This window comes from Polyodon spathula, chromosome 38, assembly GCF_017654505.1.
Source record: "Polyodon spathula isolate WHYD16114869_AA chromosome 38, ASM1765450v1, whole genome shotgun sequence".
NCBI lineage: Eukaryota > Metazoa > Chordata > Actinopteri > Acipenseriformes > Polyodontidae > Polyodon > Polyodon spathula.
Genome location: NC_054571.1, coordinates 1,173,128 through 1,197,891, shown reverse-complemented (window position 1 = coordinate 1,197,891; position 24,764 = coordinate 1,173,128). Strand labels below are relative to the sequence as shown.

The 24,764-nt window shown below is 43.3% G+C and overlaps 1 protein-coding gene across 2 annotated transcripts in view; it reads left to right on the top strand.

Moving 5' to 3' along the window:
- The window catches only part of col5a3a (collagen, type V, alpha 3a), a 112,144-nt gene that overhangs the window by 77,113 nt on the left and 10,267 nt on the right, over nucleotides 1–24,764 (top strand). For both annotated transcript variants that reach the window (XM_041235632.1, XM_041235633.1), the window contains 20 exons: nucleotides 181–288; nucleotides 746–835; nucleotides 1,163–1,216; nucleotides 1,933–2,040; nucleotides 2,622–2,729; nucleotides 3,354–3,407; nucleotides 4,632–4,685; nucleotides 5,262–5,369; nucleotides 8,455–8,508; nucleotides 10,910–10,963; nucleotides 13,950–14,003; nucleotides 14,354–14,407; nucleotides 15,521–15,628; nucleotides 18,781–18,834; nucleotides 19,879–19,932; nucleotides 21,736–21,789; nucleotides 22,613–22,666; nucleotides 23,404–23,511; nucleotides 23,795–23,848; nucleotides 24,364–24,417. In XM_041235632.1, the coding sequence (XP_041091566.1) occupies nucleotides 181–288; nucleotides 746–835; nucleotides 1,163–1,216; nucleotides 1,933–2,040; nucleotides 2,622–2,729; nucleotides 3,354–3,407; nucleotides 4,632–4,685; nucleotides 5,262–5,369; nucleotides 8,455–8,508; nucleotides 10,910–10,963; nucleotides 13,950–14,003; nucleotides 14,354–14,407; nucleotides 15,521–15,628; nucleotides 18,781–18,834; nucleotides 19,879–19,932; nucleotides 21,736–21,789; nucleotides 22,613–22,666; nucleotides 23,404–23,511; nucleotides 23,795–23,848; nucleotides 24,364–24,417 (1,440 nt within the window). The remainder of the gene's footprint in view (nucleotides 1–180; nucleotides 289–745; nucleotides 836–1,162; nucleotides 1,217–1,932; nucleotides 2,041–2,621; nucleotides 2,730–3,353; nucleotides 3,408–4,631; nucleotides 4,686–5,261; nucleotides 5,370–8,454; nucleotides 8,509–10,909; nucleotides 10,964–13,949; nucleotides 14,004–14,353; nucleotides 14,408–15,520; nucleotides 15,629–18,780; nucleotides 18,835–19,878; nucleotides 19,933–21,735; nucleotides 21,790–22,612; nucleotides 22,667–23,403; nucleotides 23,512–23,794; nucleotides 23,849–24,363; nucleotides 24,418–24,764) is intronic.

Sequence of the window (24,764 nt, the reverse complement as noted above, 5' to 3'; positions counted from 1 at the left end):
ATTCATGAAACCTCAATTGACGATCATTTACATTGGGGGAGGGGGGGCTGTCTGATGCAGTCAACGGTGTCATGTTGACAAGAACTGTCTGTCCATTGAAAAAAAAATGCGTCAGTGGTGTAAGAGCTCTACTGGGGAGAAAGGGTTAGGCGCATGTTGATTTAAACCATGTGTTTTCAGGGCAAGTCAGGAGAGATTGGGCCGATGGGCGAGAGAGGACACCCTGGGTCCCCAGGACCCCCCGGAGAGCAGGGCCTGCCAGGGTCAGCGGGAAAGGAAGGGTACAAGGTAAGAGGCCCCTCTCCACTCCACTCGCCAGGATATAGGAATATATAGGGGCTGCTTTTCAAAACTCAATTAATCAGCTGAGAAATAACCCATATAAGAGTCTCCTACAGTAAAAGCATAGCAATGTGTAACAGCATAGAGAAAGCATGGTGGAGCATAGACACTGTAAGCATTGTAAAGAATAGCGAGGTATGGTGAAGCGTGTTCATAAACATGGCAGACCAGGGCAAGCTGTAATACATGCATAGTATAACCATGGGGAAAAACTATGATAAAAAATACAGCGCAAAAATACTGTGGAACTTACTTAAACTGGCTAAAATTAAACATCCCTTGTATTTATTTTAGTTTTGTCACTTTAACCTGTGTTTTGTTTTATTATTTTTGAAAATAACGTAAAGGGCTTTGATAATCAAAGATTGCTGAGCATTTTTCAGATTTTTTTTTTTTTTCATAGGGAGATCCTGGACCGCCTGGAATTCCTGGGAAAAACGGTCCGGCAGGCCTGAGAGGTTTTCAAGGAAGAAGCGGGATCGCGGGCACCATGGTAACCTGTTTATTTTACCATCCTCACAACCTAGCAGAGCTAAGGATCGCAGGCATTTGAGTCTCGTTCCATCCAATTACATTTGCAAAGCCCAATCACTGTCAGCTCCATTCTAATGTCCGCTCTGGGGCACTGGAGTTTGAGATCTGTTATCTCTGTCGGCAGTAATCCTTACGTGTAACGCTATGTTTTCCTAACCCTGGCTACTTATTCTTTAAACATCGCTGTGTCACTCAAACCCTAATGGCAGCAGGCACACAGCCAGCAGATCGTGCTTCAAACACCAGTCCTGTAAAGTTGTCTGATCTCTGCCTGTGTCTTTTGCAGGGTCCTCATGGTTTGAAAGGAGGAGAGGGGCCCCCTGGATCTTCTGGGCTGCTTGTAAGTAATCTCATTATTATCCTATTATGCAATGCGTCGCAGATGCACAGTGATGGCCAACAGTTTTGCATCATTTACGTAAAAATAAATAAATAAATAAATAAAACTTTAAACATAATTTAGATCTTCAACATCATGTTATCAAAGAAACTACAACACATAGCGTGATGCAAAACGTTTGGTCGTAGCTGTACAGTGTGCAAGCACCTATGCTTATACACACATGTATTGTTTAGCAATTATTCTGATAAGGACATTCTGTAGCTATGACAATATACGACGATACCTTTCTGTGTGTCTTTGTCTAAGCAACCTTAATATGAAGAATAACCAATGGCACTTTAGACACTACAGTTCCTGATTCTTACCCCCATCCAAGCTCATGCCAGTTTAGGCTAGAGCATAAGAGCTGTGAATCAGAGTCTGTAGGATGGAAGCTGTGCAGTTTTGAGAATTGCTCCCGCACCTCTTATTACACCCGCAGAGGAATGCTGTAGGAATGTAACGTGCAAGAGAAATGACCATCACGGCAAAACATGATAAACTAGGATTAATGCTTAGAAAATCATTCATGGGGAAACATTCAAAGCTGCAGTGCAGATTTACTGTAGTAGACTTTTCTAAGGGGGGCTGCGCTTGTTATCAATAGGACGGGGAGGAGTGAATAGATCCAGCGGTAGCCGCTAACCCCCTATTCTCCTGATTTGCGTTGGCAGGGTTCGGCAGGGGAGAGAGGACCCCCAGGACCTGCGGGAGGAATCGGCTTGCCTGGTCGTCCCGGCAGCACTGGCCCCCCTGGTCCAATGGGAGAGAAAGGATCTCCGGTAAGATGCCTTTCTTTGTGGCATTGCTCTTTTCTGTAATGCATTTCTCTTCTGAAATCTGTTTCATTTTGGGGGGGGGGGGTAATTGTCCAATCAAGTCATGCTTTATGACCTGCTTAATTTCTTTGTTCTGGTGTTTTTTAATTGCATGCCTGCACGCAAAAACACAAACCCATTTCTGCACTTTCGATAGATCACCCCTTAGTCAAACACATTTCTATGGACTCACCCTTTGAAAAATGCGATTGAATTTCAACATAGAACAGGAAATAATATTGGCCCTATATAAGCGTATAGACTAAATCAGCATTAAAACAACGTGGGTCAACATTCTCAAAGCGTTCCTTCCAGTCTTCAACTAACTTCCTATTTTTTGAGAAACAAAATCATGTTCACTTTAGAAAACAAATAAACGCACAACACACCGAGATCTATCCCTTGGTTCTAGTTTTGCAAAATGAACGCGTGTTTTGACTCTTTCAAAAAAAGTTAATTTTAAAGACTGGAGGCTTTGAAAATGCTGCCCATGATGTTCTATACTCTGAGTTTCATTTTTCGTTTTGTTTTTTTGGTTCCTCCAGGGGGAGAAAGGTCCAGTGGGCCCGGTCGGGCAGGACGGTACTCAAGGACCGATGGGTCTTCTTGGGGTGGCTGGACCTCAGGGGCCTCCTGGGGAAGATGGAGACAAGGTACTACACAAAGTGATCGCTTATGTTGGGGTTAATGAAGGCTGAACAGATATCATGACCGCAGCTGCAAGGCATGCTGTTATCAACCAGAGAAGGAACTGAGTGAGCTTGGCTGGAACACTGGCAGAAACAAAGTTCACCTTCACGCACACACAGAGAGAAAAGCTCACTGAATCCTCTCCTGATTACAGAGCGTAGCTGAGCTTTCTCCCAGACACTAGGTAACCGATCACCATCTGATTTCTGTTCATAACTAGCTGCTGCGTTGCTGTGCCTAATGATAATGTTTAAGCTATACGCGTGTTGAATATTGGAATCAATAAATGGAAACTTACTGACATAGCAGGAGGGAGCTCGCTGTCCACTCTGGGACTTCACTGTTTGGAGTCATTATCCTTGAATGGGCTCCAGAAACGTATTCAGCACCATATGCTGTAAATCGACAGCTAAAGCCAAGAAAGTTTTGAATCGCCTAGAATTTTAGGATTGAGACATCATTTAAAAAAAAAGCAGGTTTTGACTTTATGAAGCAAGATTAGTTCATTATACTGGGTGATGCAAAACTTTTGGCCACAGCTGTACTGTGTTGTTAGCAAAAGCTAATTAACATTTTGCTTTTTTAAGGGCGAAACTGGAGGCCCTGGACAGAAAGGAAGTAAAGGAGACAAGGGAGAATTGGTAAGTGTTGTTTTTAACTGTCCCTTCTAGCATTGCTCGCAGAAATTATGTTAATTAAACCTGAGAGAAAACACGTTTTGAAGGATTGTAACATTGAACACACACAGGCTTCCTATTCATAGATTTGTTTAAAGTACCAACTGCTATTTTTACAACTAAGCGTTTTTTTCAAAGAAGAATGTCACTGGTACTTAATGGGTTAAGGTGCTTCCATCTACATGGAGTTTTTAAGAACAAAAAGCTCAGTGGAAGACAGTGATGGGTTTGTGTTTGTGGGTTTTTGTCTGTGTCGTTGCAACAAGAATCACCTGTTTTTATGAATTTGCGGTTTGGTCACGTTGACAGTGAGCCGCACACACCCCCCCCGACACTGTACTGTTTTCTCAGTTCATAAGCGTCAGGCACAGTGCAGTCCGCTAGACGAGGGAGGCTTTGCAGATTGCATTTCTATTGTCTTTGCTTAATCCTGGACGTGGAGAGAAAGTGCAGGAGGTAGTTAGAGAGCTACATTAGAGCTCCACAGCACGGCAGGCAGTTAAGTGTCTGTGACAGGTCGGCAAAGTGACATCTAGTGAGCTGCTTCCCTACGGTGCTCCAGTCCCGATTAATGAACGGTAATGAATACATCACCGGTGAGTTCGGAGAAGACATTATCCACTCCGGGCTCACTGTCAGCCTCTTCTACAGCAGCCCCGACAGCCAGTCACAGCCCAGTCTGACCTCCATGACTCCCTCCTTATAGATCACATACAGTACACTGAACACCTGGTTCAGCTCAAATCAAAGGAGCAACACATGGTATTGTTGCCATTCAAATGCAGTGTGAATAGAATAGCACTGTCTTAAAGCAGAGATGCAGCAGAAATAGAACGGTATTTGTTTGACCTCTTATAAAAGTTTTCCGCTGTTTTATGCTTTTCCCATGGTTATGCTATGCATTTACTTTAGTTTGCCCTGATTTGCTATGCTTGCTAATGTGCTTTACTGTACCTCGCTATTCCTTAACCCTGTTTACCTCTGCTTTCCCGTGCTTTCACTGTGGTTTATTGCACTTCGCTATTGGGAAACTCTTGCATGGGGCACCAGAGATGCAACTGAGAGAACTGAAAGCTAGTGCTGCTTCAATAGGAGCAGCACTTCTTCATCAATCCCACTGATGGGAATTCAGACAGATGGCAGCTCTTTCTGTGGTAGAGATAAGAACTGTTCTCTTCTTTCCCCCAGGGCCCACCTGGACCCGCTGGCAGCCAAGGGCCTATTGGACACATGGGACCCCGGGTGAGTGCTCACAGTGTAACGATCCGTACAGCTAACCAGAAAACACCAGCTACCAGCTACCGGAAAACCCGTTACCCCTCGCCCAGGGATCGCATTGCGCAAGACTCAACGAAACATTCGTTAGCGACTCATCGCTCGCTGTCTTCAATGTTTTTTGGGGGGGAAGACCCTTTTGTAAAAAATACTGAAAACTGAGGTAAAAAGCCAATAGTAAACCAGTAAGTAAATTGTACAGCAGCAGGGATGGAAATATGACCAGGTTTTAATACGAGTTTGATGAGCCACAGTCACAAGCTCAGGTGTGACTTATTAAACTCATAGCAAAAAAAACAAAACAGGAATGGATCAAGCTGCTATGCAGTGGGAGTCTTATTTCCACCCCTGTGCAGCGAATGGAAATGTGTAGGCCTGTCTGAGCACAACAGTGAAATTGCTTTTTTTATTTCTGTACAGTAAATAGCTACGTTGCTTTACAAAGGAGGTCTACACTTTAAGGGGATTCGCTGAGCCCCTAAGGGGTCCCTGGTTTGCAAGCCACTGCATTATGGAACAAACTGTCCTTCCTGTTGTGTGCAGGGAACCGACGGAGACCCAGGACCCAGGGGGCAGCAGGGAATGTACGGGCCCAAGGGGGATGAAGGAGCCCGGGGCTTCAATGGAATTGAGGGGCCCACTGGGCTGCAGGTAAGCATGACTTAGTGTATGCCAGCTGTGGGTAGTATTGTAACAGTATCCTAAAATAATAACCGCATTTATTAAAATATGTAAACAAGTTCTCAATATCGGTCTCTGAAAACAACAGCAGATTTACACGTTGTAAGAAAGGGTATTATTCATGCAATCGCACAATACGTTCAGGCATTGTAAAATAAAACACGCATTCAGTCATTGCACTAAAAAATGACATTGCAATAAAACAAGGCATCTGGCAACAGTTGATCAATGAAATGCTCGTTCAATCAGCCTTGGTATACACTGATGTTATAATCGAAGCGTGCACAAATCACACCAATACGTTCAGGGATTCAGAAATAAAACACACATTCAATCATTGCACTGAAATGACATTGCAATAAAACAGGCCAATACGACAGGCACTGCAATTCCATCTCAAAGCCGTTCATCATTAATGAACATTTATGGTGAATTGCCAAACATGTATTTGAAACATTAAAGGTCTTCTCTGATTGATTCAGTGTTTTAAAAAAAGTTTTGCGTTGTTACATAGCGTGCAGGGCACAGTTAAAGAAAGTCATCAGCCTCTTGAAAACAAATTCTCCATGGCTTTCATTGGACCAAATAAAAGAAAGAAACAAAGAAAGAAAGAAAGAAAAAACAGGTTCCGATCGTGTCTGCCCTTCACAAGCAGAAGGAAAGGAAGTCAATTAATTTGACACGGGGAGCAGCTACAGGAAACCGAAGATAACTCAGAGAGAGAGAGAGAGAGAGAGAGAGAGAGAGAGAGAGAGAGAGAGAGAGAGAGAGAGAGAGAGAATTGAAAAAAAAAAAAAAAAAAAAAAAGAACTTTCCCCATCCTTTACAAAGCGCCCTGCTTAATGAAGAAGATGGATCATTAAACAGCTCCCGCTAGGTCCTGTGTGGAATTCATTTTCACCTTGTCCGGAAGCTCTGCACATTTTACTAATTCTCACACGCTGCAGCCCAGAATCCAATTCACAGTCCCTGCGGGTGGAATGGAAGGCTGTCCTATTAGTTTGCACTTGTCAAGATTACACTTGTATCATACACGATCCTATTCACAAAGCTTGTGAAATATTTACAGAAGTACAGCCACGGCCAAAAGTCTTGCATCACCCTACAGAACTAACTAGATTTAAAAGTAGAGAGAAAGCTGCTGAATAATGTTGCGTTAACATACTGAATTACACACCAGCGCTTTGTAGTTTTCCAACTACTTAATGAAAAACTGACACAAATAAAAAATCTGGTAGACTTTTGCGATATCATTTTGTAGTTTCATTTTGTAGTTTCTTTTATTGAATGATGTTCAATAAAAGCTCTAAAATTTGTTCATGTAGTATTTTTTTTTTTTTAATGATGGCTCAGTGCTAGAATTGTAGGTTATGCTAAACTTTTGTCCATAGCTGTATGATTAAATAACTGTGGCTGTATATTAAAAAATTAAGTATTATATGAATGAAACTTAAAACAAACAAAAAAAACAAACACACACCAGTCACGCATAGTTTCCTGGATATCTCCTTTATGTAGAGAATGGGGGGAAGCCTGGTAAAGCATTGCAAAGTGAAACAAAGCATAGGAGAAGCCTGGTAAAGCATTGCAAAGTGAAACACAGCATAGGAGAAGCCTGGTAAAGCATTGCAAAGTGAAACAAAGCATAGGAGAAGCCTGGTAAAGCATTGCAAAGTGTAACAAAGCATAGAGGAAGCCTGGTAAAGCATTGCAAAGTATAACAAAGCATAGAGGAAGCCTGGTAAAGCATTGCAAAGTGTAACAAAGCATAGAGGAAGCCTGGTAAAGCATTGCAAAGTGAAACAAAGCATAGAGGAAGCCTGGTAAAGCATTGCAAAGTGTAACAAAGCATAGAGGAAGCCTGGTAAAGCATTGCAAAGTGTAACAAAGCATAGGGGAAGCCTGGTAAAGCATTGCAAAGTGTAACAAAGCATAGAGGAAGCCTGGTAAAGCATTGCAAAGTGTAACAAAGCATAGAGGAAGCCTGGTAAAGCATTGCAAAGTGTAACAAAGCATAGAGGAAGCCTGGTAAAGCATTGCAAAGTGTAACAAAGCATAGAGGAAGCCTGGTAAAGCATTGCAAAGTGTAACAAAGCATAGAGGAAGCCTGGTAAAGCATTGCAAAGTGTAACAAAGCATAGAGGAAGCCTGGTAAAGCATTGCAAAGTGTAACAAAGCATAGAGGAAGCCTGGTAAAGCATTGCAAAGTGTAACAAAGCATAGGGGAAGCCTGGTAAAGCATTGCAAAGTGTAACAAAGCATAGGGGAAGCCTGGTAAAGCATTGCAAAGTGTAACAAACCATAGGGGAAGCCTGGTAAAGCATTGCAAAGTGTGACAAACCATAGGGGAAGCCTGGTAAAGCATTGCAAAGTGAAACCAGTTTCAGCAGACTAGAACAAACCGCCACAACACACAAATCTGAATAACTTTTATTGATGATTATGTGACGTACAGAAATGAACAATTGCCATCACCTGACCAGCAGGGCGAGGCAGTAGACCGCCCCCCCCCCCCCCCCAGGGGGTCCATAACAGACCATAACAGAGTACCAAAAGTGGGGGGCAGCTGTGAGGCGGGGGGGTACGAACGAATCAAACATAATAGGAAGGCAGGTTAGCGGTCTATTTATATAGCTCCGATAGGCCAGAATTGGATGGCATAATGTGTGTACGGTTGTAGCAAAAAACAACTATTCACGTGTTTTTTTCTGACCACCATTGAATCAGCTGTACTTTGCCAGTCCTGCCACTAGGTGGCAAAAGAGAGCAGAACATGCATTAAATAAACCAGCAGGGAGCGCTGTGGACTTAAAGACCCAGTTTTAAAGAGGTTTCTCCCAAACTGTAGTTTATAAACTTCATAAAGTATGGTGCAGCATATTAAAAAAAACAAAAAAAAAAAAAACATGGCAAACCATGGTAAGCTGTGGTAAATTGTAAAACCGTGTGAAAACTGCTAAACGTGCAGTTTTTCCATGGTGAACATTCACATGGAGCACTGCAGCTTTTTTTCAGTATGCATTTCTATTAATCTTTGTGTTTCACTTTGTTCCAGGGATTGCCAGGTCCACCTGGAGAGAAGGGGGAGAGCGGGCATGTTGGCTTGATGGTGCGTAGTCCTCTACTTACAGATCTCAGCCTAACAAAGCTGTCCTTTAACAAGCAGCAGACCAGAGGCGTTTCACGAGCATCACACTTTACTTAACGAACCTGTGCTGCAGAATCGGGGGACCCTGTCTGTCTGTATCTAAGGAAACGGCTATCTTCACTATGCAACTGTCTGAAGCCGAGGCATGCAGTCACATAAGATGGATGCTTAATTGGGGTGTGCATTTAACTTGCCATGTCATTAACTGGAATACCATAGGTTCATTCATTCGCACAGCTGAGATGTTTCTTTTCTGCTGGTGACTATTTTCATGGTTCATAAACCCACAGATAGGAACGCACAGATCAAGAAGTTTTGAAAATTTCTGTCAGCATATACTGAAAAATAAGGTGCTCAACATCAGAGTGCAAACCACAACAGTAATAGTGCTATCACACCTTCTTCGACTTAGTCAGGGAGTGCAGGAAACTGTATTTGTATATTCATGTAACCCTGTAAACTGACAAGCACTCTGACAAGTCTTACGTGCCAGAAAGATGGCCCTTCAGCAGGGTTATGCTGTTTGTGAGCCACCATGTGCGTTACATGTTAATAAGCAGGGCTGCACAGATAGTGCAGTGCGCTGCTGTACGTCTGTCACATCGAATGCAAATCCACGAAGCCACTTATCGACTTTACAGAAGCGTTTGTTGTTACTTAATGGGCGAGGATTAATTTCTCAGCCCGCTGTTCGATCTTTTTATTTAAAGTTCCGGTGATGTGCGTAACTCTGACGTTATGTTTTTGAGGAAGAGCAACGTCGTATGTGTAAAGATGTAATCGTGCGGTTTCAGTATTTGGCCAGAATTAAACCTTAAAAGTAAACGGTCATACATTTTCAATAAAAAAACAAAAAAGAAGTGACTGTCACTTTTTATATCATTGCTGTCAAATGTGTTTTAAATGGTAGTGATTTCCTGTATAGGGTATTCAGTTGCCGTGGTTTACAATGCATTACTAGAAATGTTGCGAGATCCTCATCAAAAAGGACGTTTTCTACTAAACGCTTAGTAAAATACAATTTTTTTTTTTTATTGTCTTCTACCACGTAAACATTTACAGGCTGTACAACTGCCCATAGTAAAAGCAGAGCAAAGTGTAATAAAGCATTGTGGAAGCATGATGAAGCATTGTAAAGAATAGCAAGGTATGGTAAAGCATATTAACAAAATATGCAATGGTAAATGCTAGTATAACCACGGGAAAAGCCTGGTAAAATTGCAAAAAACACCATGGGAAACTTTTATAAGGGCTTAGCTAGAAGGATCTTGCATTCTGACTCATAGGTTTCTGGTCAAGGTGATGCCAAGCATGTGTGAATAGGCACCTGATTGCAACTGTAGATGACAGACTATTTATTTTGGCTGCTTGACAGTGGCAAATTATTTCGGGACTATAAATCAAAATTCTGCAAAGGGTGACTGTGTCCTGCTACAATGTATTAAAAACTAGGAAGCACAGAGTGAAGGGGATGGAAGTCTATTTCCACGGGAGGACTGCACTCCTGCTCCTAACAGGGAGCGCTGATACAGTAACGCGCTCCATTATCTATTAACATATGCACAGCTGTCAGGCCCTGGCTCCAGAAGACAGGCAGAGTGCTGTTAAAAATGAACGGCGTTAACAGGGCTTGATGTCTCAAGAAAACATGATTGATTGGAAGCCCAGTGTGCCAAATGAGTTTCTTGCAGTCTCAGGGAGTGACAGTATGGAGCGTGCAGAAATTATTGCAACGGAAATAAATAAATGAAAATTAAGACACACTCACACTCACACTCACACACGAACACTCAGACATTCTTCTATATTGTATCCAGAAAAGTATCCAGTGCAGTGTGCATGGTTGAGAGGAAGCATGGTAAAGCGTAGGCAGGCATGGGAAGATCACCTAGATGAATGGTTATGCATGGTACAGTCACAGCCAGCTGCTCACGTTTTAGCATAGCTAACGTTTGTTTATATGTGTGCAGACTAACAGACAGAGAAACAGGTACATCGAGATATGATGCAAAGAAAGAAAATAGCAGCACAGTACTAAACAGATGGCAAGCTTAGGTAAGTGTTCATAGAGAGAGAGAGAGATACAGTACATCATTGAATAAACCCTTTATGCAATACTCTTGGCTGTCCTTAAAGCCTGAATCATTAACTACATGCACACTCTCTCTCTCACGCTTATCTAAGAACACTTATCTAAGCTTGCCATCTGGTTGCACAGCGCTAATAACCAGATGTAGACTGCATTCATTACTGCAGCATGTTTTATTATAAGAAAGACTGGATTCCAGTGCAGTGTTTTTTTGTTGTTCTTTTTTCTTGCACGTTACTAAACTGACTCTCTTTTGTTTTATTCTCTTCACAGGGTCCTCCCGGTCAGGCCGGCCCCAGAGGGCCCATCGGGTCTAATGGAGGGGAGGTAGGTGTCTCATCCAGAACCCAATCGAAAGGCAGTCAGCAAAACACAACAAGGGCTCCAGTAGATTGAAAATGTCAGATTCAAGTGGGCTTTTCTATCTGTTTAGATGTTGTTTTTTATTTTTATTTTTTTAAGGGGAGCTGGTGTTTAAAATGCTATTCGCCTGATCTTTCAGACAGATGACACAGTAGTATTGCACCTACAAAAGTCTCTTTTAAATAGTTTACTGTGCTACATCACGGTAAAATACAGTATTGTGAAAGGGCATTGAAAAGTCAGTCCTAGTTTAAACTACACATTTACCATGGTAGTCTTTTCCAATGGTTGTTGCCTTGCTGGGGAGAATGTGGGGCAGTGTTAGATAAGGTGGTCCTGCCCCCCACAGGTAGGACAAGGTTATGAGCCATAAACATCCAGAACTATCAGTGCTGACTGGTCAGGGCCTTCGATACAGTGGTCTAGAGGCTTGCATGGGGTTACAGCACCAGAAAAGCTTACTGTGCAATGCAATGACCTTTCTCAGTCAAGAGAAAAAAAAAAAAAAAATTCACCAAAAGAAAATGCCTGCAAACCTTCTGGCTCTAATATATTCCTTGTCAATATCCTCACTACTTTACTCTCTTAATAGCATGCCGGCTGGTCTCTTTCCAGTTTCGCTGGAAGCTACATGGAGTTTGAGAGTGTGCGTTTGCGCGCGCACGCGCGCGTGTGTGTGTGTGTGTGTGTGTGTGTGTGTGTGTGTGTGTGTGTGTGTGTAGCTGTATGTACTCTTGCTGCTCACCAGATCTGGACCTGCACGCTATTGTAAGAACACAGAAAGAAAAACTGTTACCCTGCAGGTATAATCTACCCTCACGGAGGAAAACAGTCTTAACACCTTATCACAGCGTGTGATTCTTTTGAGTCTCTTCTTATTAAACATCAGCAGCACGAATGAATGAAACGAACCAGGTGCGCGTTGGAGTCCGTCAGTTATCCCTACTAGAGTTTTGTTAACCTTGACAGATTTATACCTTGTTAAATCCTGGCTTAAAAAGCCCCCCCCACCCCCCCGGTATACTGTATGTGCACTCAGGTCTTCTGACACGAATGGGCTCCCAGGTTCTCTGCAGTGAGATAACTATATACATAACCCCATTTAGCTGCTCATTAAAGTGATAGATTGTGCATCTGGGGAATGGAAGTTTAATTTCTCTGCTCCATAGCAAGGTGATATATCAGAGTAATGTGATTCTCTAACAGCCAATGATGCTAATATGAACAAACTACTCCCTACCAACATATATATAAAAATCATTTATATGGAAAATAATTCATACCTTATTGGGGAAATAGGTCACGTTCTGCAAGACGGCAGAGGAATTAGTCTTTGGCACAAAGCAGCACACTTTGGCACTGTAGAGATCCCTGCGAACAGTCGAAGCCCTGGAAACAACAGCATGAGGAGTTAAAACTAAGACACTTTTCTTCAGGAAAAAAAAGTCCCGAGATAGAATGTTTTTGTGTGATCTCCCTGCTGAAAACTGGGCCGGCTTAAATACATCAGTTAAAAGGTAAAGCCTCAGCTAAAGTAATGAGTAAAGGCAAAGTTAGACTTGAACGAAGCTAAGTCTGAACTAACATATAGCTGGTGAAAGCAAGCCCTGGTGAACAGCTCAGCGTTGGGGATTGTAACAGATATCCATTGCCTCTTAGGCACCCAGCAGGTATATAAAACCACAGGCAAATAGATTCATCGATGATTAGACAACCAGATGCTCTTCAGTGGACCTGTTCTTGGCTCCGTCTCCTGAACCAGTTCAACCAGCACTGACCAGTATACACCAGTCTCCGTCCTTGCTGGGACCGTTTCACTAATAACCTCGCCTGGTCAATCAAGCCAAATCTTTAAAGCTAGCGCAGGTGCAGGAGCTGTATAATTAGTTTGTTGCCACAAATGCGCACGCTGTAAATCCCTGCAAACATCCACACAAACACATTTAACTTCATGTCATTGAACAGAAGTATTTAGCAGCGGTGCACACCACACTGTATCCCAGCGGCACTTTGCATATTCATTGCCTTGCCCGGTGTAGTTAGCAGTAATGCACCTAATGTCCGAAACCTGCTCTTTGTTCTGGATTTAGGGTTACTTTTCTGCACTGAGGGATTTGGTAGTGAGCTCTCAAACAGGTTACAAGATGTTCAAAAGCCTTCTATCCATCTGTCAAGTCAGACGGCATGGTTAGCTCTCCCTCGCAGTAAACATGCACATCTGGGCTGTATCTAAACAACAGACTGGTCTTTACTAGTTTGCATGCAATGGGGATTCGCTCTCAAGTGTGGTAAACTACAAAACAGTTTGAGCCGAGTGGACTACAGTGCATACAGCCCTGGCCAAAAGTTTCGCATCATCCTATAGAATTAACTAATGACGTTCTGTTAACGTTAGACACCACTTTGTAGTTTTCCATATACTTAACGAAAAACAGACAATTGAAAAATGTGGCATTTTGAAATCTAACATAGAATACTGTACTAATATTATGGCTTCCAGTAGAATGGTGAAGTGTCTTTGATTTACATGATGTTAGAAATAAAAATCTAAAAATTCTGTTCATATAGTTTTTTTTAATTTTTTTTATTTTATTACATCCCAATCCTAAAATTTGGTCATAGCTGTACAATAAAGTTTGCCCGGCAGCCAGTCAGGTTCTGAGATCACACAGACAGGACGTCGCAGTTTCCAGAGCGCAGCAAAAAGAGCAGAGCTGGAGCAGAGAAGAGGTTTATACATGTAGGCATCTTCTTCTTCGACGAGACGAAGAAGTGCAACGTGCACATTTCTGCAATGCCGTGGGTGATATTCGCACAAAATAAAAAATAAAAACGAAATACCAAGCACTGGCACAGTTCCAAATGAGTTGGTAATATCTAGAATGCCCCTCTTTATCATGGAGGAAGTGTAAATTTAAACCAGCTGATTTCTCTGTCTTTTTTTTTCCAGGGCCCATATGGAATGCCTGGAGGTGTTGGTCAACCTGGTTTCGTTGGAGAAAAGGTCCGAGTTGTTTTTTGTTTTTTTTTTCTCAGTCGAAAGAACCGCTTTCATTTCATTCCACCTGCTCTGTCTCTGTGAGCAAACCCTCACATTTTCAGGGCGCACGAATGTGTTTGCTGCATTAGCAGAGAAGGGTATATCCAAATGCAAATAGCAGCGTGCTGTGTAGAGGCAGTCATGTTATACTGATGCATTTAAAGTTAATAATATGTGGAGTCTAGGTTTTGCCTTTTTTGGCATTTAGGTTCATCAGATATTTTTCATTCCCTTGCCACAAAAAGGGGCACTGGTTACTGATAGAAGTGAAAAAAGCGTTGAAGTTTACGTTGCTATGGTGATCTCGTTTCCAGGGTGAAGATGGTGAGGCTGGGAACCCTGGTCCACCTGGGAAGGCAGGCCCAACTGTAAGTGTATATTTACGTGTTTTTATCTGAATGAATTGAAAAGCTTGGTGAACAGCGTGCTGTGCTGTACTGTACCACACCTTACCAAATGAGTCCTTAACATTCATCATCATCCAGGATAGAAAAGGGTCGTACAGGAAAAGCTTCAGCAGCGCTACATGCATCATGACCAATTCTGGCTGTGGTCAAAAAAGTTTCAATAACGAGAATTTCAAAGTACTAAAGCAGTGCTGATTTTATATATATATATATATTTTATATAGCACCATCACATAGCACTTTACAATATATATATATATATATATCTCCTCATCTCACAAGCATGGCTACAGGCAGTGGCATTGGCTTTGAGTGGAATTTTTGTATCTATCATTGATTCGTTCTGAATACTTTAAACCCGCCCCAACTACTGAGCGACAACACACTCCTGCATTTCTATTGGAGACTCTGCTTGCGAGATTTAAAACGAGATTACAATCAGGAATGGAGGCTTGTTAGCAGGGTTTAAAGCTGTATTACAGATCAGATATGGAGGATCTAAAACAGAACTGCGGCAAAATGTACAAAAATGCCTCCACACAAAAACCCCAGAGGAATGTGCCCGTGATCAGGGGGACTTCGTTGTGGAAGACAGCACAGGAAAGAAGGGACAACTTAAGTGTGCAAGTACTGTCCAGATACTGCTACACATATTTGGACAGAAATGAAACCGCTCAAGCATTTTGGGTAGTAACTGGAAACACTACTTTCATACAGTATATCAAAAACAAAAAAAAAAAAAAAAAAAAAAAATTTACAAAACACTCAAATAGTTAAAAGTACAATAAATAAAACCCAAAAAACATAAGCCCTAAGTAGAAGGCATATATCTGCAGCTGTATACTGCTAGAACACAGCAACCTATTAACTGATAAGCTGCCCCATTTTGTTCCTCAAAAGACGAGAACAAAATAGCAAGAAACAGCTTGTAGCTTTTAAAAAGTAAAACCTAGCATTCAGTAACTGCTTCTTAATTGGACTCGGCAGGCCTCTGGTTTCAAGGCTGGAGTTCACAGTGTTATTGTATTGGGTTTGGTCCCGAGTTCTCACATGCTGTTGTTCTCATGCCCATAGGGCCCTAAAGGAGATGTCGGAGAGAAGGGGGATACTGGCCCCTCTGGTGCTGCTGGGCCCCCAGGAGGAAAGGGCCCCCCTGGGGAAGATGGTTCCAAAGGCAACCCTGTGAGTCTGGTTACTGCTCTTAACTTTCTTTAAAAAGACGTCAAGCAGACAGACGTTCCGGCTGCAGTTCGGTCTACAGGACGCGTGGAGAAGGCGCTAGCCAAAATGCTTGTCTACTTGGATGTGTTTAAAAAGGTAAATCTATCATAAACCAAGTCAAGCAGGCTTATATTTCAGCCAGTGGCTCCTTTAGTGTATCAGCTGTGGCCAAAGGTTTTGCATCAACTAGAATTTTAGGATTGAGAAAAAAAAACCTCTATGTGAACATAATGTTGGATCTTTTATTTAACATCATGTAGTCAAAGAAATCACAAAACCATATCACAAAAGCTGCAAAGCGGTACATAATTCATTATGTTAACGTAACATTATTCAATGGGTTTCATTTGACTTTATGAAGCAAAATTAGTTCGTTCTATATCGTGATGCAAAACTTTTGGTCAGAGATGAACAGTATGCGGGAGAAAGCAGAAGCCAAAATGTTTGTCTGCTTGACTTTGTTCCCTGTAGTTTTCCCTTTTGAATTCTGATGGCGTGTCACCCTGTCAGTTCTTGTCCTGTCTCTTTGACGCCAAACTGCCTGTTCTTGTGGACTGCACGGCTGTCAACTGGGGGCACACCTGAGAACAGAAAACTCGGTTCGCTTGTTACCCGCAGTACAAGGAGTACAGACTGGAAACCCAGGGCTGTGAAGGCGACAGGTGACACGCCAGTGCCCACAGCTTCACCTCCTACGGGTCTCCTGCTATGTCCGTTTACGTCAGCCTGCGTTCGTTTCCTTGGTAACGGAGCCCTGCTGTCTGAAGTCTGACCACCTTTCCTGGTGCTCAAGACTGTCACCGCTCTGCGATTCAGACACATACGATAACAAGAATACAGCAGCCCCTGTCAAATGTAAGAAAGAAAAAAGCAGATGAACCAATAGCTCAACACTTTACAAAGAACACACATCACGCGGGTGACCTCAAATGTGTCATTTTATACTGCATAGAATTATTAATAGAATTAATTAATAGAATGTACAGTATCGATGAATGAAGGGCATGTATAAGTGCCACGATGCCTGAAGAGTTAGACAGATCATTAACTATTAAGTGACACCTCAAGCACATTCATAGATAGAAATAAGTGAGTGTAGTTACTCTGGCATCATCCTCTATGTGCCTTACCAGTCGAATGACACATTTCCTAATTAAGTGCCCTTGTGTTATAGCTGCTGCTACTGGTTTGTTTCAGTCACTAAGGTCTAATATGTGGTGCACATTATTTGCATCAAACCTGCTATGTATATTAAACACTTTCATTAAAAAGCTGAACAGTGGGATTTGAGCAACGTTCGTAGTATCAGAAGCCAGGGGCTGATGATAAGGTAATCTTTTCTGTCCCTAAAGAGATAAAAAGCCGTGTCAGTTTTACATGCTGCTTCCCTTGCTGTCAGGGGTTGTTATGACATGCTTTGTCACGTCAGCGCTCCCTTTTGAATCTCAAACCACCCAGCACTGAGAATCAGCTTGGATAAACCTTCCCTATCTGTAAACCTTGCGCTATGCTGAACCCTGTTTCATTGTTTCAAGCTGTGCTTTTTTTTTTTTGTTTGTTTTTTTATTGGTGCCGCTAGAAAATGCAGACTGAAGGGCTTTGCAAAGCCTCACTTTAGCTTTATAACATGAGTTATCTACAAGAGGACCGCAGATCACGCTACGCTTTAGGATAAGTGTCAAAAACATATTCTAAAATACATGTATGCCATACAAATATGGAACTAATGTAGGAGCTGGATTTATTTTTATGGAACCCCCCCCCTTCCATGCCTGATCTCAGTATTTTTGTCCTCATGCTACGAATAATAAACCCATCTTCAAAGTTCGACTGACTTTTCCCTGCTTTTCTCACAATGCGGTTCTCTTATCTCGGAATCTGGGTGTGACCTTTAACGTTCTCTTCCCAAAGTCACTCGCGATGACAGGAACCTCTGTCCCCCGGGCCTTTCGTGTCACTTCCTGTACTCCACGGCGAGACAATATCTTTGTGTCAAGCTATTTAAAAACAGGATGTGAAAAATTAAAATAATAAAGGTTTCTGTGCCTTGACTGCCAAGCCAGCTCCTAATCCCCCCCCCTCTAATTATTGAATCATTTGAAGAGAAGGCTAACAAGTGGTAACGAGTTTCAGAGGCTGTTCTCTACAGCACTGCACAGCTGTGGACGAACGTTTTGCATCAATCCATAGAATGAACACATTTTGCTTGATAAAGCCAAGTGAAACCTGCTGAATAATGTCACGTTAACATATTGAATTACAGATCGCTTTGTAGTGAATGAAAATGTGGCATCTAACATGAAATACTGTACTACTATTATGGCTTCTGGTAGATTTTGTAGTTTCTTTGATTACATGATTTTAGATAAAAGATACACATTATTTTCATATAATTTTTTAATCTTTCTTTTAATTTTTTTTATTATTATTTCTCTAATTATAGGCGTTGCAAAACTTGTGGCCATAGCTGGACAGTCCGTCAAGGGATTTGAATGTTTTAAAACAAGACTGTTTTGCTTATGTCGTACTGTGTTTTTCTCCCATCCATGGAAGTTTGATTTTTAAAAAAATGATATAATACCCCTTTGTGATTCTGAACCACACCGTTGTCCCCTGAAGGATAGTCTGAGGAAACCAGATCCATTTCCCGCGTGTGACTTCAGCTAGATTTGAACCCAGGCCGGGTGAAAGGGTGACAGAGCAGTAACGTCATGCGCTACCTTTCCCTCGCTTGTCTTGTCTGAAACTTACGACCACTGGATACTATAGATATCTTCCTGAAGTGGTTTGTTTTCTGCTGCTAACATCCACATTGAAAAAGGAGAAAGAAAGAAAAGCCCCACGCACAAGGCTGGAAGCGGGGAGGGGGCAGCTCAAGGAAAGAGATCGCCCAAAGAAAATGTCTCAGAAACCAGTCCCTGTATTTTTGAGCCTTTAGAATAATGGTGGGTAGCTTGTGGTGCTGTTTTTCCAGTATCCGCCCAGGTTTCTAAAATAAAAGACATTCCCTTGCATTGTGTGCGACAGACCCTCCCTGGTACTGTGTGCATTGCTTTATATCAGCATGTGGTGCAGATTTCATTTCTAACTGCTGGTCTGTTCTGTGTTTTCAGGGTCCAATTGGATTTCCAGGAGACTCTGGCTCCCCAGGAGAAGCTGGTATCAATGTAAGTAAGAGCAGGTCTTTCTTTGCTCAATGACTGGACAAGGCTATCAACCCTTATAAAAGCTACCCATAGTAAAAGCAGAGCAAAGTGTTTAAAAGTGTGCACACCAAAGCAGTTTATTTATCCAAACCTCTGGTGCAAAGTTATTGCACAAATAATAGTTTAGCATTTCTCCTTGCGCCTTGCACATCTGGTCCCTAATTGTTTTGATTCAGCTTTATTGTTGCATGTTAACAATGCCCGCAGTGCTGTTCACAGCACGGAGACACAGGGTAAGCAGTCTAAAGCAGCCATCCCTGGGCTGAGTGTACGAGTACGCTCACACAACTGGAATACAATTAACTGATGCACAGCATTTACAGATGATGGATGATGCCTCACGGAGCATATCCGCTGTGCAGTGGCCTTTGCAAAACAAAACAGTTTGCTAAATCACAACCAAATTGGGGAGTGTAAGAGCATCACACTTACAGAGATAATTTGTAGTAGGTTAACTCCATTTGTGTGTGCGTTTGTGATTTATTTAAACAGGCTTTGTTAAGACCACATTGGCTATGCTTTGAGGAGCCTGACCCTCCCCTGATTGATTATAAGTTAGTTTCAAAGAAGTGCCCTGCGACACAGATAGAAATAGTGATCGCTGAACTAATGAACAGAGTTACAAAGCCTCAGCCTGTCAAATCATCTAGAAACATTATTATAGAATGAGGGGTAATTAGTATTTGCTAATGAGCAAGAATTTGAATTGCATGCAAGTGAGTGTCTTATTATGCATCCTTTTGATGCACTGAAGCCAACCTTTACTGACGCTTTTGTCGGAGGGATCTTGAGGACAGGACGTCTCTCCGGTTTCTGTTGTTCATTCTGAAAAGTTATTTGTTCGTTCTGCATTAGTTAGTGGAACGAGGTGAGGACACAAATTATACCTCAGCGCTGTAGATGCCTTTATCTTTTAATGCTGCAAAAGTTAATGCTTTGGATAACTGTGAACAAGCCCGTTGATGGTAAAGTGTTTTTTTTTTTTTTTTTTTTTTGTTGTGTTAGGGTATCGACGGAGAAGCTGGAGACAAGGGAGATGACGGCAAACCGGGCAACCCTGTACGTTTTTAAAGAGGATTTATTTTTTCACTTTGCCTCCCTCGCGGTTGTTTACCGCGTCTGGTGTTTACAAACAGAAGACTGTCAAAAGCAACGCTCTCGGTTAACAACGTGACAGAGAGGCGCTGATTGAAAACGTCAGCTGGATGCTTTTGGAAACCCTGCTGTCTGCGCCTGTTGTCTAAGCTTGAGTCGCCCATCCCCAAACAGACCCGCGTGAAGGTTAACTGGGGCCAGCGTCCTTAGTGAGAGTGCCAGAGCACATCAGTGTACACCTGGGGAACCGGACTCGTGTTTCTCTATTTTTCGCCTCTGCCTTGTCTCTCCAGGCTGCTGCAGTCTCCTGCCTTAGCTATTTAGTGTTGGTTACAGCTGCGTTACAATTTCAGGGCAGCTATGGGTTTAGCTTATCAGTTTGTTTTGAGGTAATAAAAGGTGAATTTATCTGTGGGGGTATTTGAGTGGCTAGTGACCATCTTTAAATGGCTAAAATAAAACAGGTAAATAAAACAGCACTAGGGGCTCCCGAGTGGTGTATCCAGTAAAGGTGCTCTGTGTGGATGCGCCCTATAGCCTGGACGTCACTGGTTCGAGTCGGCCAGGGTGTCCTCGGCTCACCGCGCACCAGCATCCCCTGTAGACTGTCCGGGCGCCTGTGGGCTTGCCTGTAAGCTGCCCAGAGCTGCGTTGTCCTCCGACACTGTAGCTCTGAGGTGGCTGCACGGCGAGTCTGCAGCGTGTAAAGACGCGGTCGGCTGACGGCACACGCTTCGGAGGACAGCGTGTGTTCGTCTTCGCCGCTTCCGATTCAGCGCAGGGGTGCTGTGCTATACTATTTGTTTCCAGAGAAATTAAACACTTAAAACCAGGAGCAACTGATTTGAACAGGAATGAGAGCCGGTAGATCCTGGATTTTAAATTCTCTCTCTCTCTGCCGCTGACTCATTGCGTAACCCTTGGGCAAAATCCTAGCCAGCTGTAATATGCAGTACTGTTAGCCTCCTCTGCAATTACAAAGTGGCATTTATCCAAGTGTACCGCAAGTGCATTGACTTGAGGCAGGGACTGCGTGACCCTTAGATTGAGAGAGCACTGGTACAGTTGTAACACTTGCCTTGATGTTAAAGCAGCACTGTGTTGGATTCAAACAGGTCCCTAACAAGTCTCCATCCCCCTACAAAACACATCCCCAGAAACACGATGCCATATACTTGCACTTACCCTGTTTAAACATATTTAGTACTGACACAGCCCACTCATATAGTACATGATACTACAGCTATGGACAAAAGTTTTGCATCACCTAGAATTTCAGTGAAAAAAAAAAAGTATATATATTTTTGTCAGTTTTTTCGTTAAGTATCTGGAAAACGACAAATCGGTATATAATTCAATATGTGAACGTAACATTGTGCAGCAGGTTTAATTCGACTCTATGAAGCAAAATGAGTTAATTCTATTGGCCACAGCTGTATACTGACATACCAAAAATAATAGCAACATTTGTAAATCCTATAGGGTGATGCTAAACTTTTGGCCGTAGCTGTGCATCTGGCGCAACATGATGCCAGTTTTAATCTTGGACTTGAACTACATGATCTGAAAGAGTAGATTCTTTGGCCAAGCAGGTGAGAGTTCTGTACCTCAGCCATGCCTGTTAGCACTGGCATAGCACTTCACTGGTGCTGGACCCTGTGTGTGTGCTTGTGAAAGCAGTGCACGCTCTCTAGTGCTGCGCTGTGTCCCCCGGCCCTACAGCTGATGCTAATCGGGTCACTGATGCCTGTGTTCTTCGTGCTGCAGGGCCCACCTGGAGCCTCAGGAGAACCCGGACCACCTGGCCCACCTGGGAAGAAGGTGAGTGGATGTATCTGACTGAGCCTTGCTCCTTTATTAATTCATCCAGAGGTTAAAACCAGGATGAGCGCCCCTGCCCACAGGGCTCCAGTCCTGCTTCCAGCAAGGCTTCAGATAATGAGGCAGCAAAACACTACGCCTGCAGACAATCATAGCAATCTGCTGGTGCCATGAAACCAAGGTTTTAAACAAGCGGTTCTCAGAGCCGTCGTTCACCCTCGCTTACAATTTTATTATTAATAATAATGATTCCAGGACCAAAAGGTAAGGCCCTTGTTTTAGAATATTACACTATGTACAAAACAGCCTTAAGATGCTGCAATCTTATTTTGTTGTTGTTAATATCCAATCTGTAGGTGACATGGGGCAGTCAACTGATAGATTTCTAAAATTATTAAGTGAAAGCTTAGAAATAATTGCAGTACATTTATTTAAACCAAATTCGGGTACATTAACCCCTTAAGGCACGCAAGGAATTGAGCGCCTTGTTTGAAAGGTTTCTTCTTAAAATTGGAGAGCGGCTCAAGCATCACGAGGAGGAAACCGACGCATTTTGGACGACCACGTCCAACCAGTCAGCAAATTTCAAACCCTGTTCCATGCAAAACCTGACTGCAAAATAATAAGGAAGGTGGCATATGTCCCTTGGGGTGCTTGCTTGCTTGCTTGCCCGCACACACCAGCAGACGCTACTCCTGACTTACACTTGCAGTCCCAGCTCCACCGCCACACAACCGTAACACACGACTCTACCCCTTCGCAATGGCAGCTGTGTGAAACAAACGAGCGGGTGTAACTGTGATCACTCTCTTTGCTTCTCAAGGGACCTCTTGGAGCTGCTGGTAAAGAAGGAAATCAGGGACAGAAGGGAGCCAAGGTGAGACTGCTGCCCGCACCCCTGGCACGCCGGAGGCGTGTGTCTGCAGATGTTAAAAGTTCCTAAGTTAATACTAAAGTTACATGTGCTTCAAGAGCGGATGGATCATAGGATCTACTGAACAATGTACAGTAGCAGCATGGGTTTGCTTTAGTAACACTAGGTCTGGATTTTTCATTTTCCTTTACTGAGCTGTGTTGAAAATTCTGCTTCATGTGCAGAGTGGCCCGGTCTTTGCTGGGGATTCTGAAGGGAGCGTCTCATTGGCTCTGACGCTCCTGTGGGTTAGGGAGGCAAAACCGTCAGGGACTCTTTCTCCTCCACTAACCCTGCTGGCCAGGCGCCCAGTGAGCTCAAAAACGGACACCTGCGGGGCTGGTCTTTGTCCTCCAGAGGGCAGTAGCTCGCTGACATCCGCTCTCGAGCTCCTGGGTGTAGAAGAGGAAGCTGGCTCGGTCGTGGGATCGGAGGACTCCCACCGAACCTTCAGTTCTCCTGAGCAGCTGTGCGGGGAAAAAGGATTGGGAAGGATTAAAATAAGCGGACAAAAAAATAATAATTGCTGCTTCTTTTCCCTTGCAGGTCCCACACACTGTTCAAGATGTTGTTTGTCTTCTTTCAGCGATATAAACGGCAACAGTGTTTGGATCTGCCTTAGATCAGCTGAATAGAGATCCAGGGCTGTAGACAGCCGGCTGCTGCTCCCGTGTGTCACCAAGTTTGTGTTTTCTTCACAGGGGGCGTCAGGAGCCGAGGGTCCTGTAGGGAAGACTGGCCCAGTTGGAGCTCAGGGACACCCGGGCAAGCCTGGACTGCAAGGAATGAGGGGCATCCCGGGGCCCGCTGTGAGTATGACGTGAAGCGAGAGCGTTTAAAAAAAAAAAAGAAAGAGACACCCCCCCCAAGCATTCTGGTCTGTTGAAACCCCCCTCCGTCTGTCAATGGAGCCTGAGAAAGCCTCCTGGCAAGGTAGTGTAGTTCACTGCCTGAGCTGCCCAGGGTGGGTAGTCTCCAACACAGCCCTCCACGCCTTCCCTTCATCCCAGCCCCTTCTCATCCTCAGCCACTGACAAGACCTCGCAGTGTTGAGGCTAGCAAGCTAAACCGGTTCTAAATCTTCTTTTTCAGGGAGAACAAGGTCTAAATGGACCGCCTGGACAAAGTGGACCTCCTGGACCGTCGGTAAGCTTCTGTTCATATTCATGTTCTGCAGAGCAACCTTTACAGTTTGAAGGTTTTGAAACACACCACTGGAGCGCCATTATAACAGAGCCTTACCCACAGGAAGCCAGAGGCAGAGACATTAGGTTCTGATACAGTGCCATGCTGCCTGGTGTTGATGTAATAGAACGTACAGCCGTGTCCAGCTAAGAGAACACCCCCCGGGAAGCAAGCAAAGTGTTCTCTTAGCCAAAGTGCTCTCCAAGACGGAGCTGACCTCCAGACACAATATGAGTCAATAAATAAATCAATGTGTATTACTTGTCATCACGCTCGTGCATCCGCATATGAAATTAACCGAGTAAGAGAAAAAGCAATAGGCAAGTGCTTTCTTTGTTTTCACATGGTGCATTTTTTTAAATGATTTCTTTAGGCACAGAACCATTGCATTTCCACAGCAGTTGTCTGTCAGTGTGTAGGCGCTCCCACAGAAACACCCCCACCCTCACATTTTACGTTTGCCTTTTATTTTTCAGGGCCCTCCTGGTCTGCCTGGTCTCAAAGGGGATGTTGGAAGGAAAGGTGACAAGGTAAGCCAAAAAAACAAAAAAAAAACAAACAGTCAAACCCTTTCACCTCCGGGATCTGGGTTCGAGTCTAACAAATGACCCCTGTACAAAATGAGTTTTAACGTTCTCAGCCTTGGGGTTTGGTTTCCTCCTCCTCCTCCACTCAAACTGGTTGTAGTTTACATGTTACCTGTCAGGCTGTTTCATTCACTACATAGATCCAAAGGTGCAGTTTCGAAAGAATCACATTAGAGGGAGCAGCTGATTGGTTACTGAAAGGAAATGTAGCGATACAAGCAGTGCAAGACAGTCTGAAAGCACGGCTTGCAAAATTAGATTTCCTTAACCTAGCGTAGTACCAAATATCG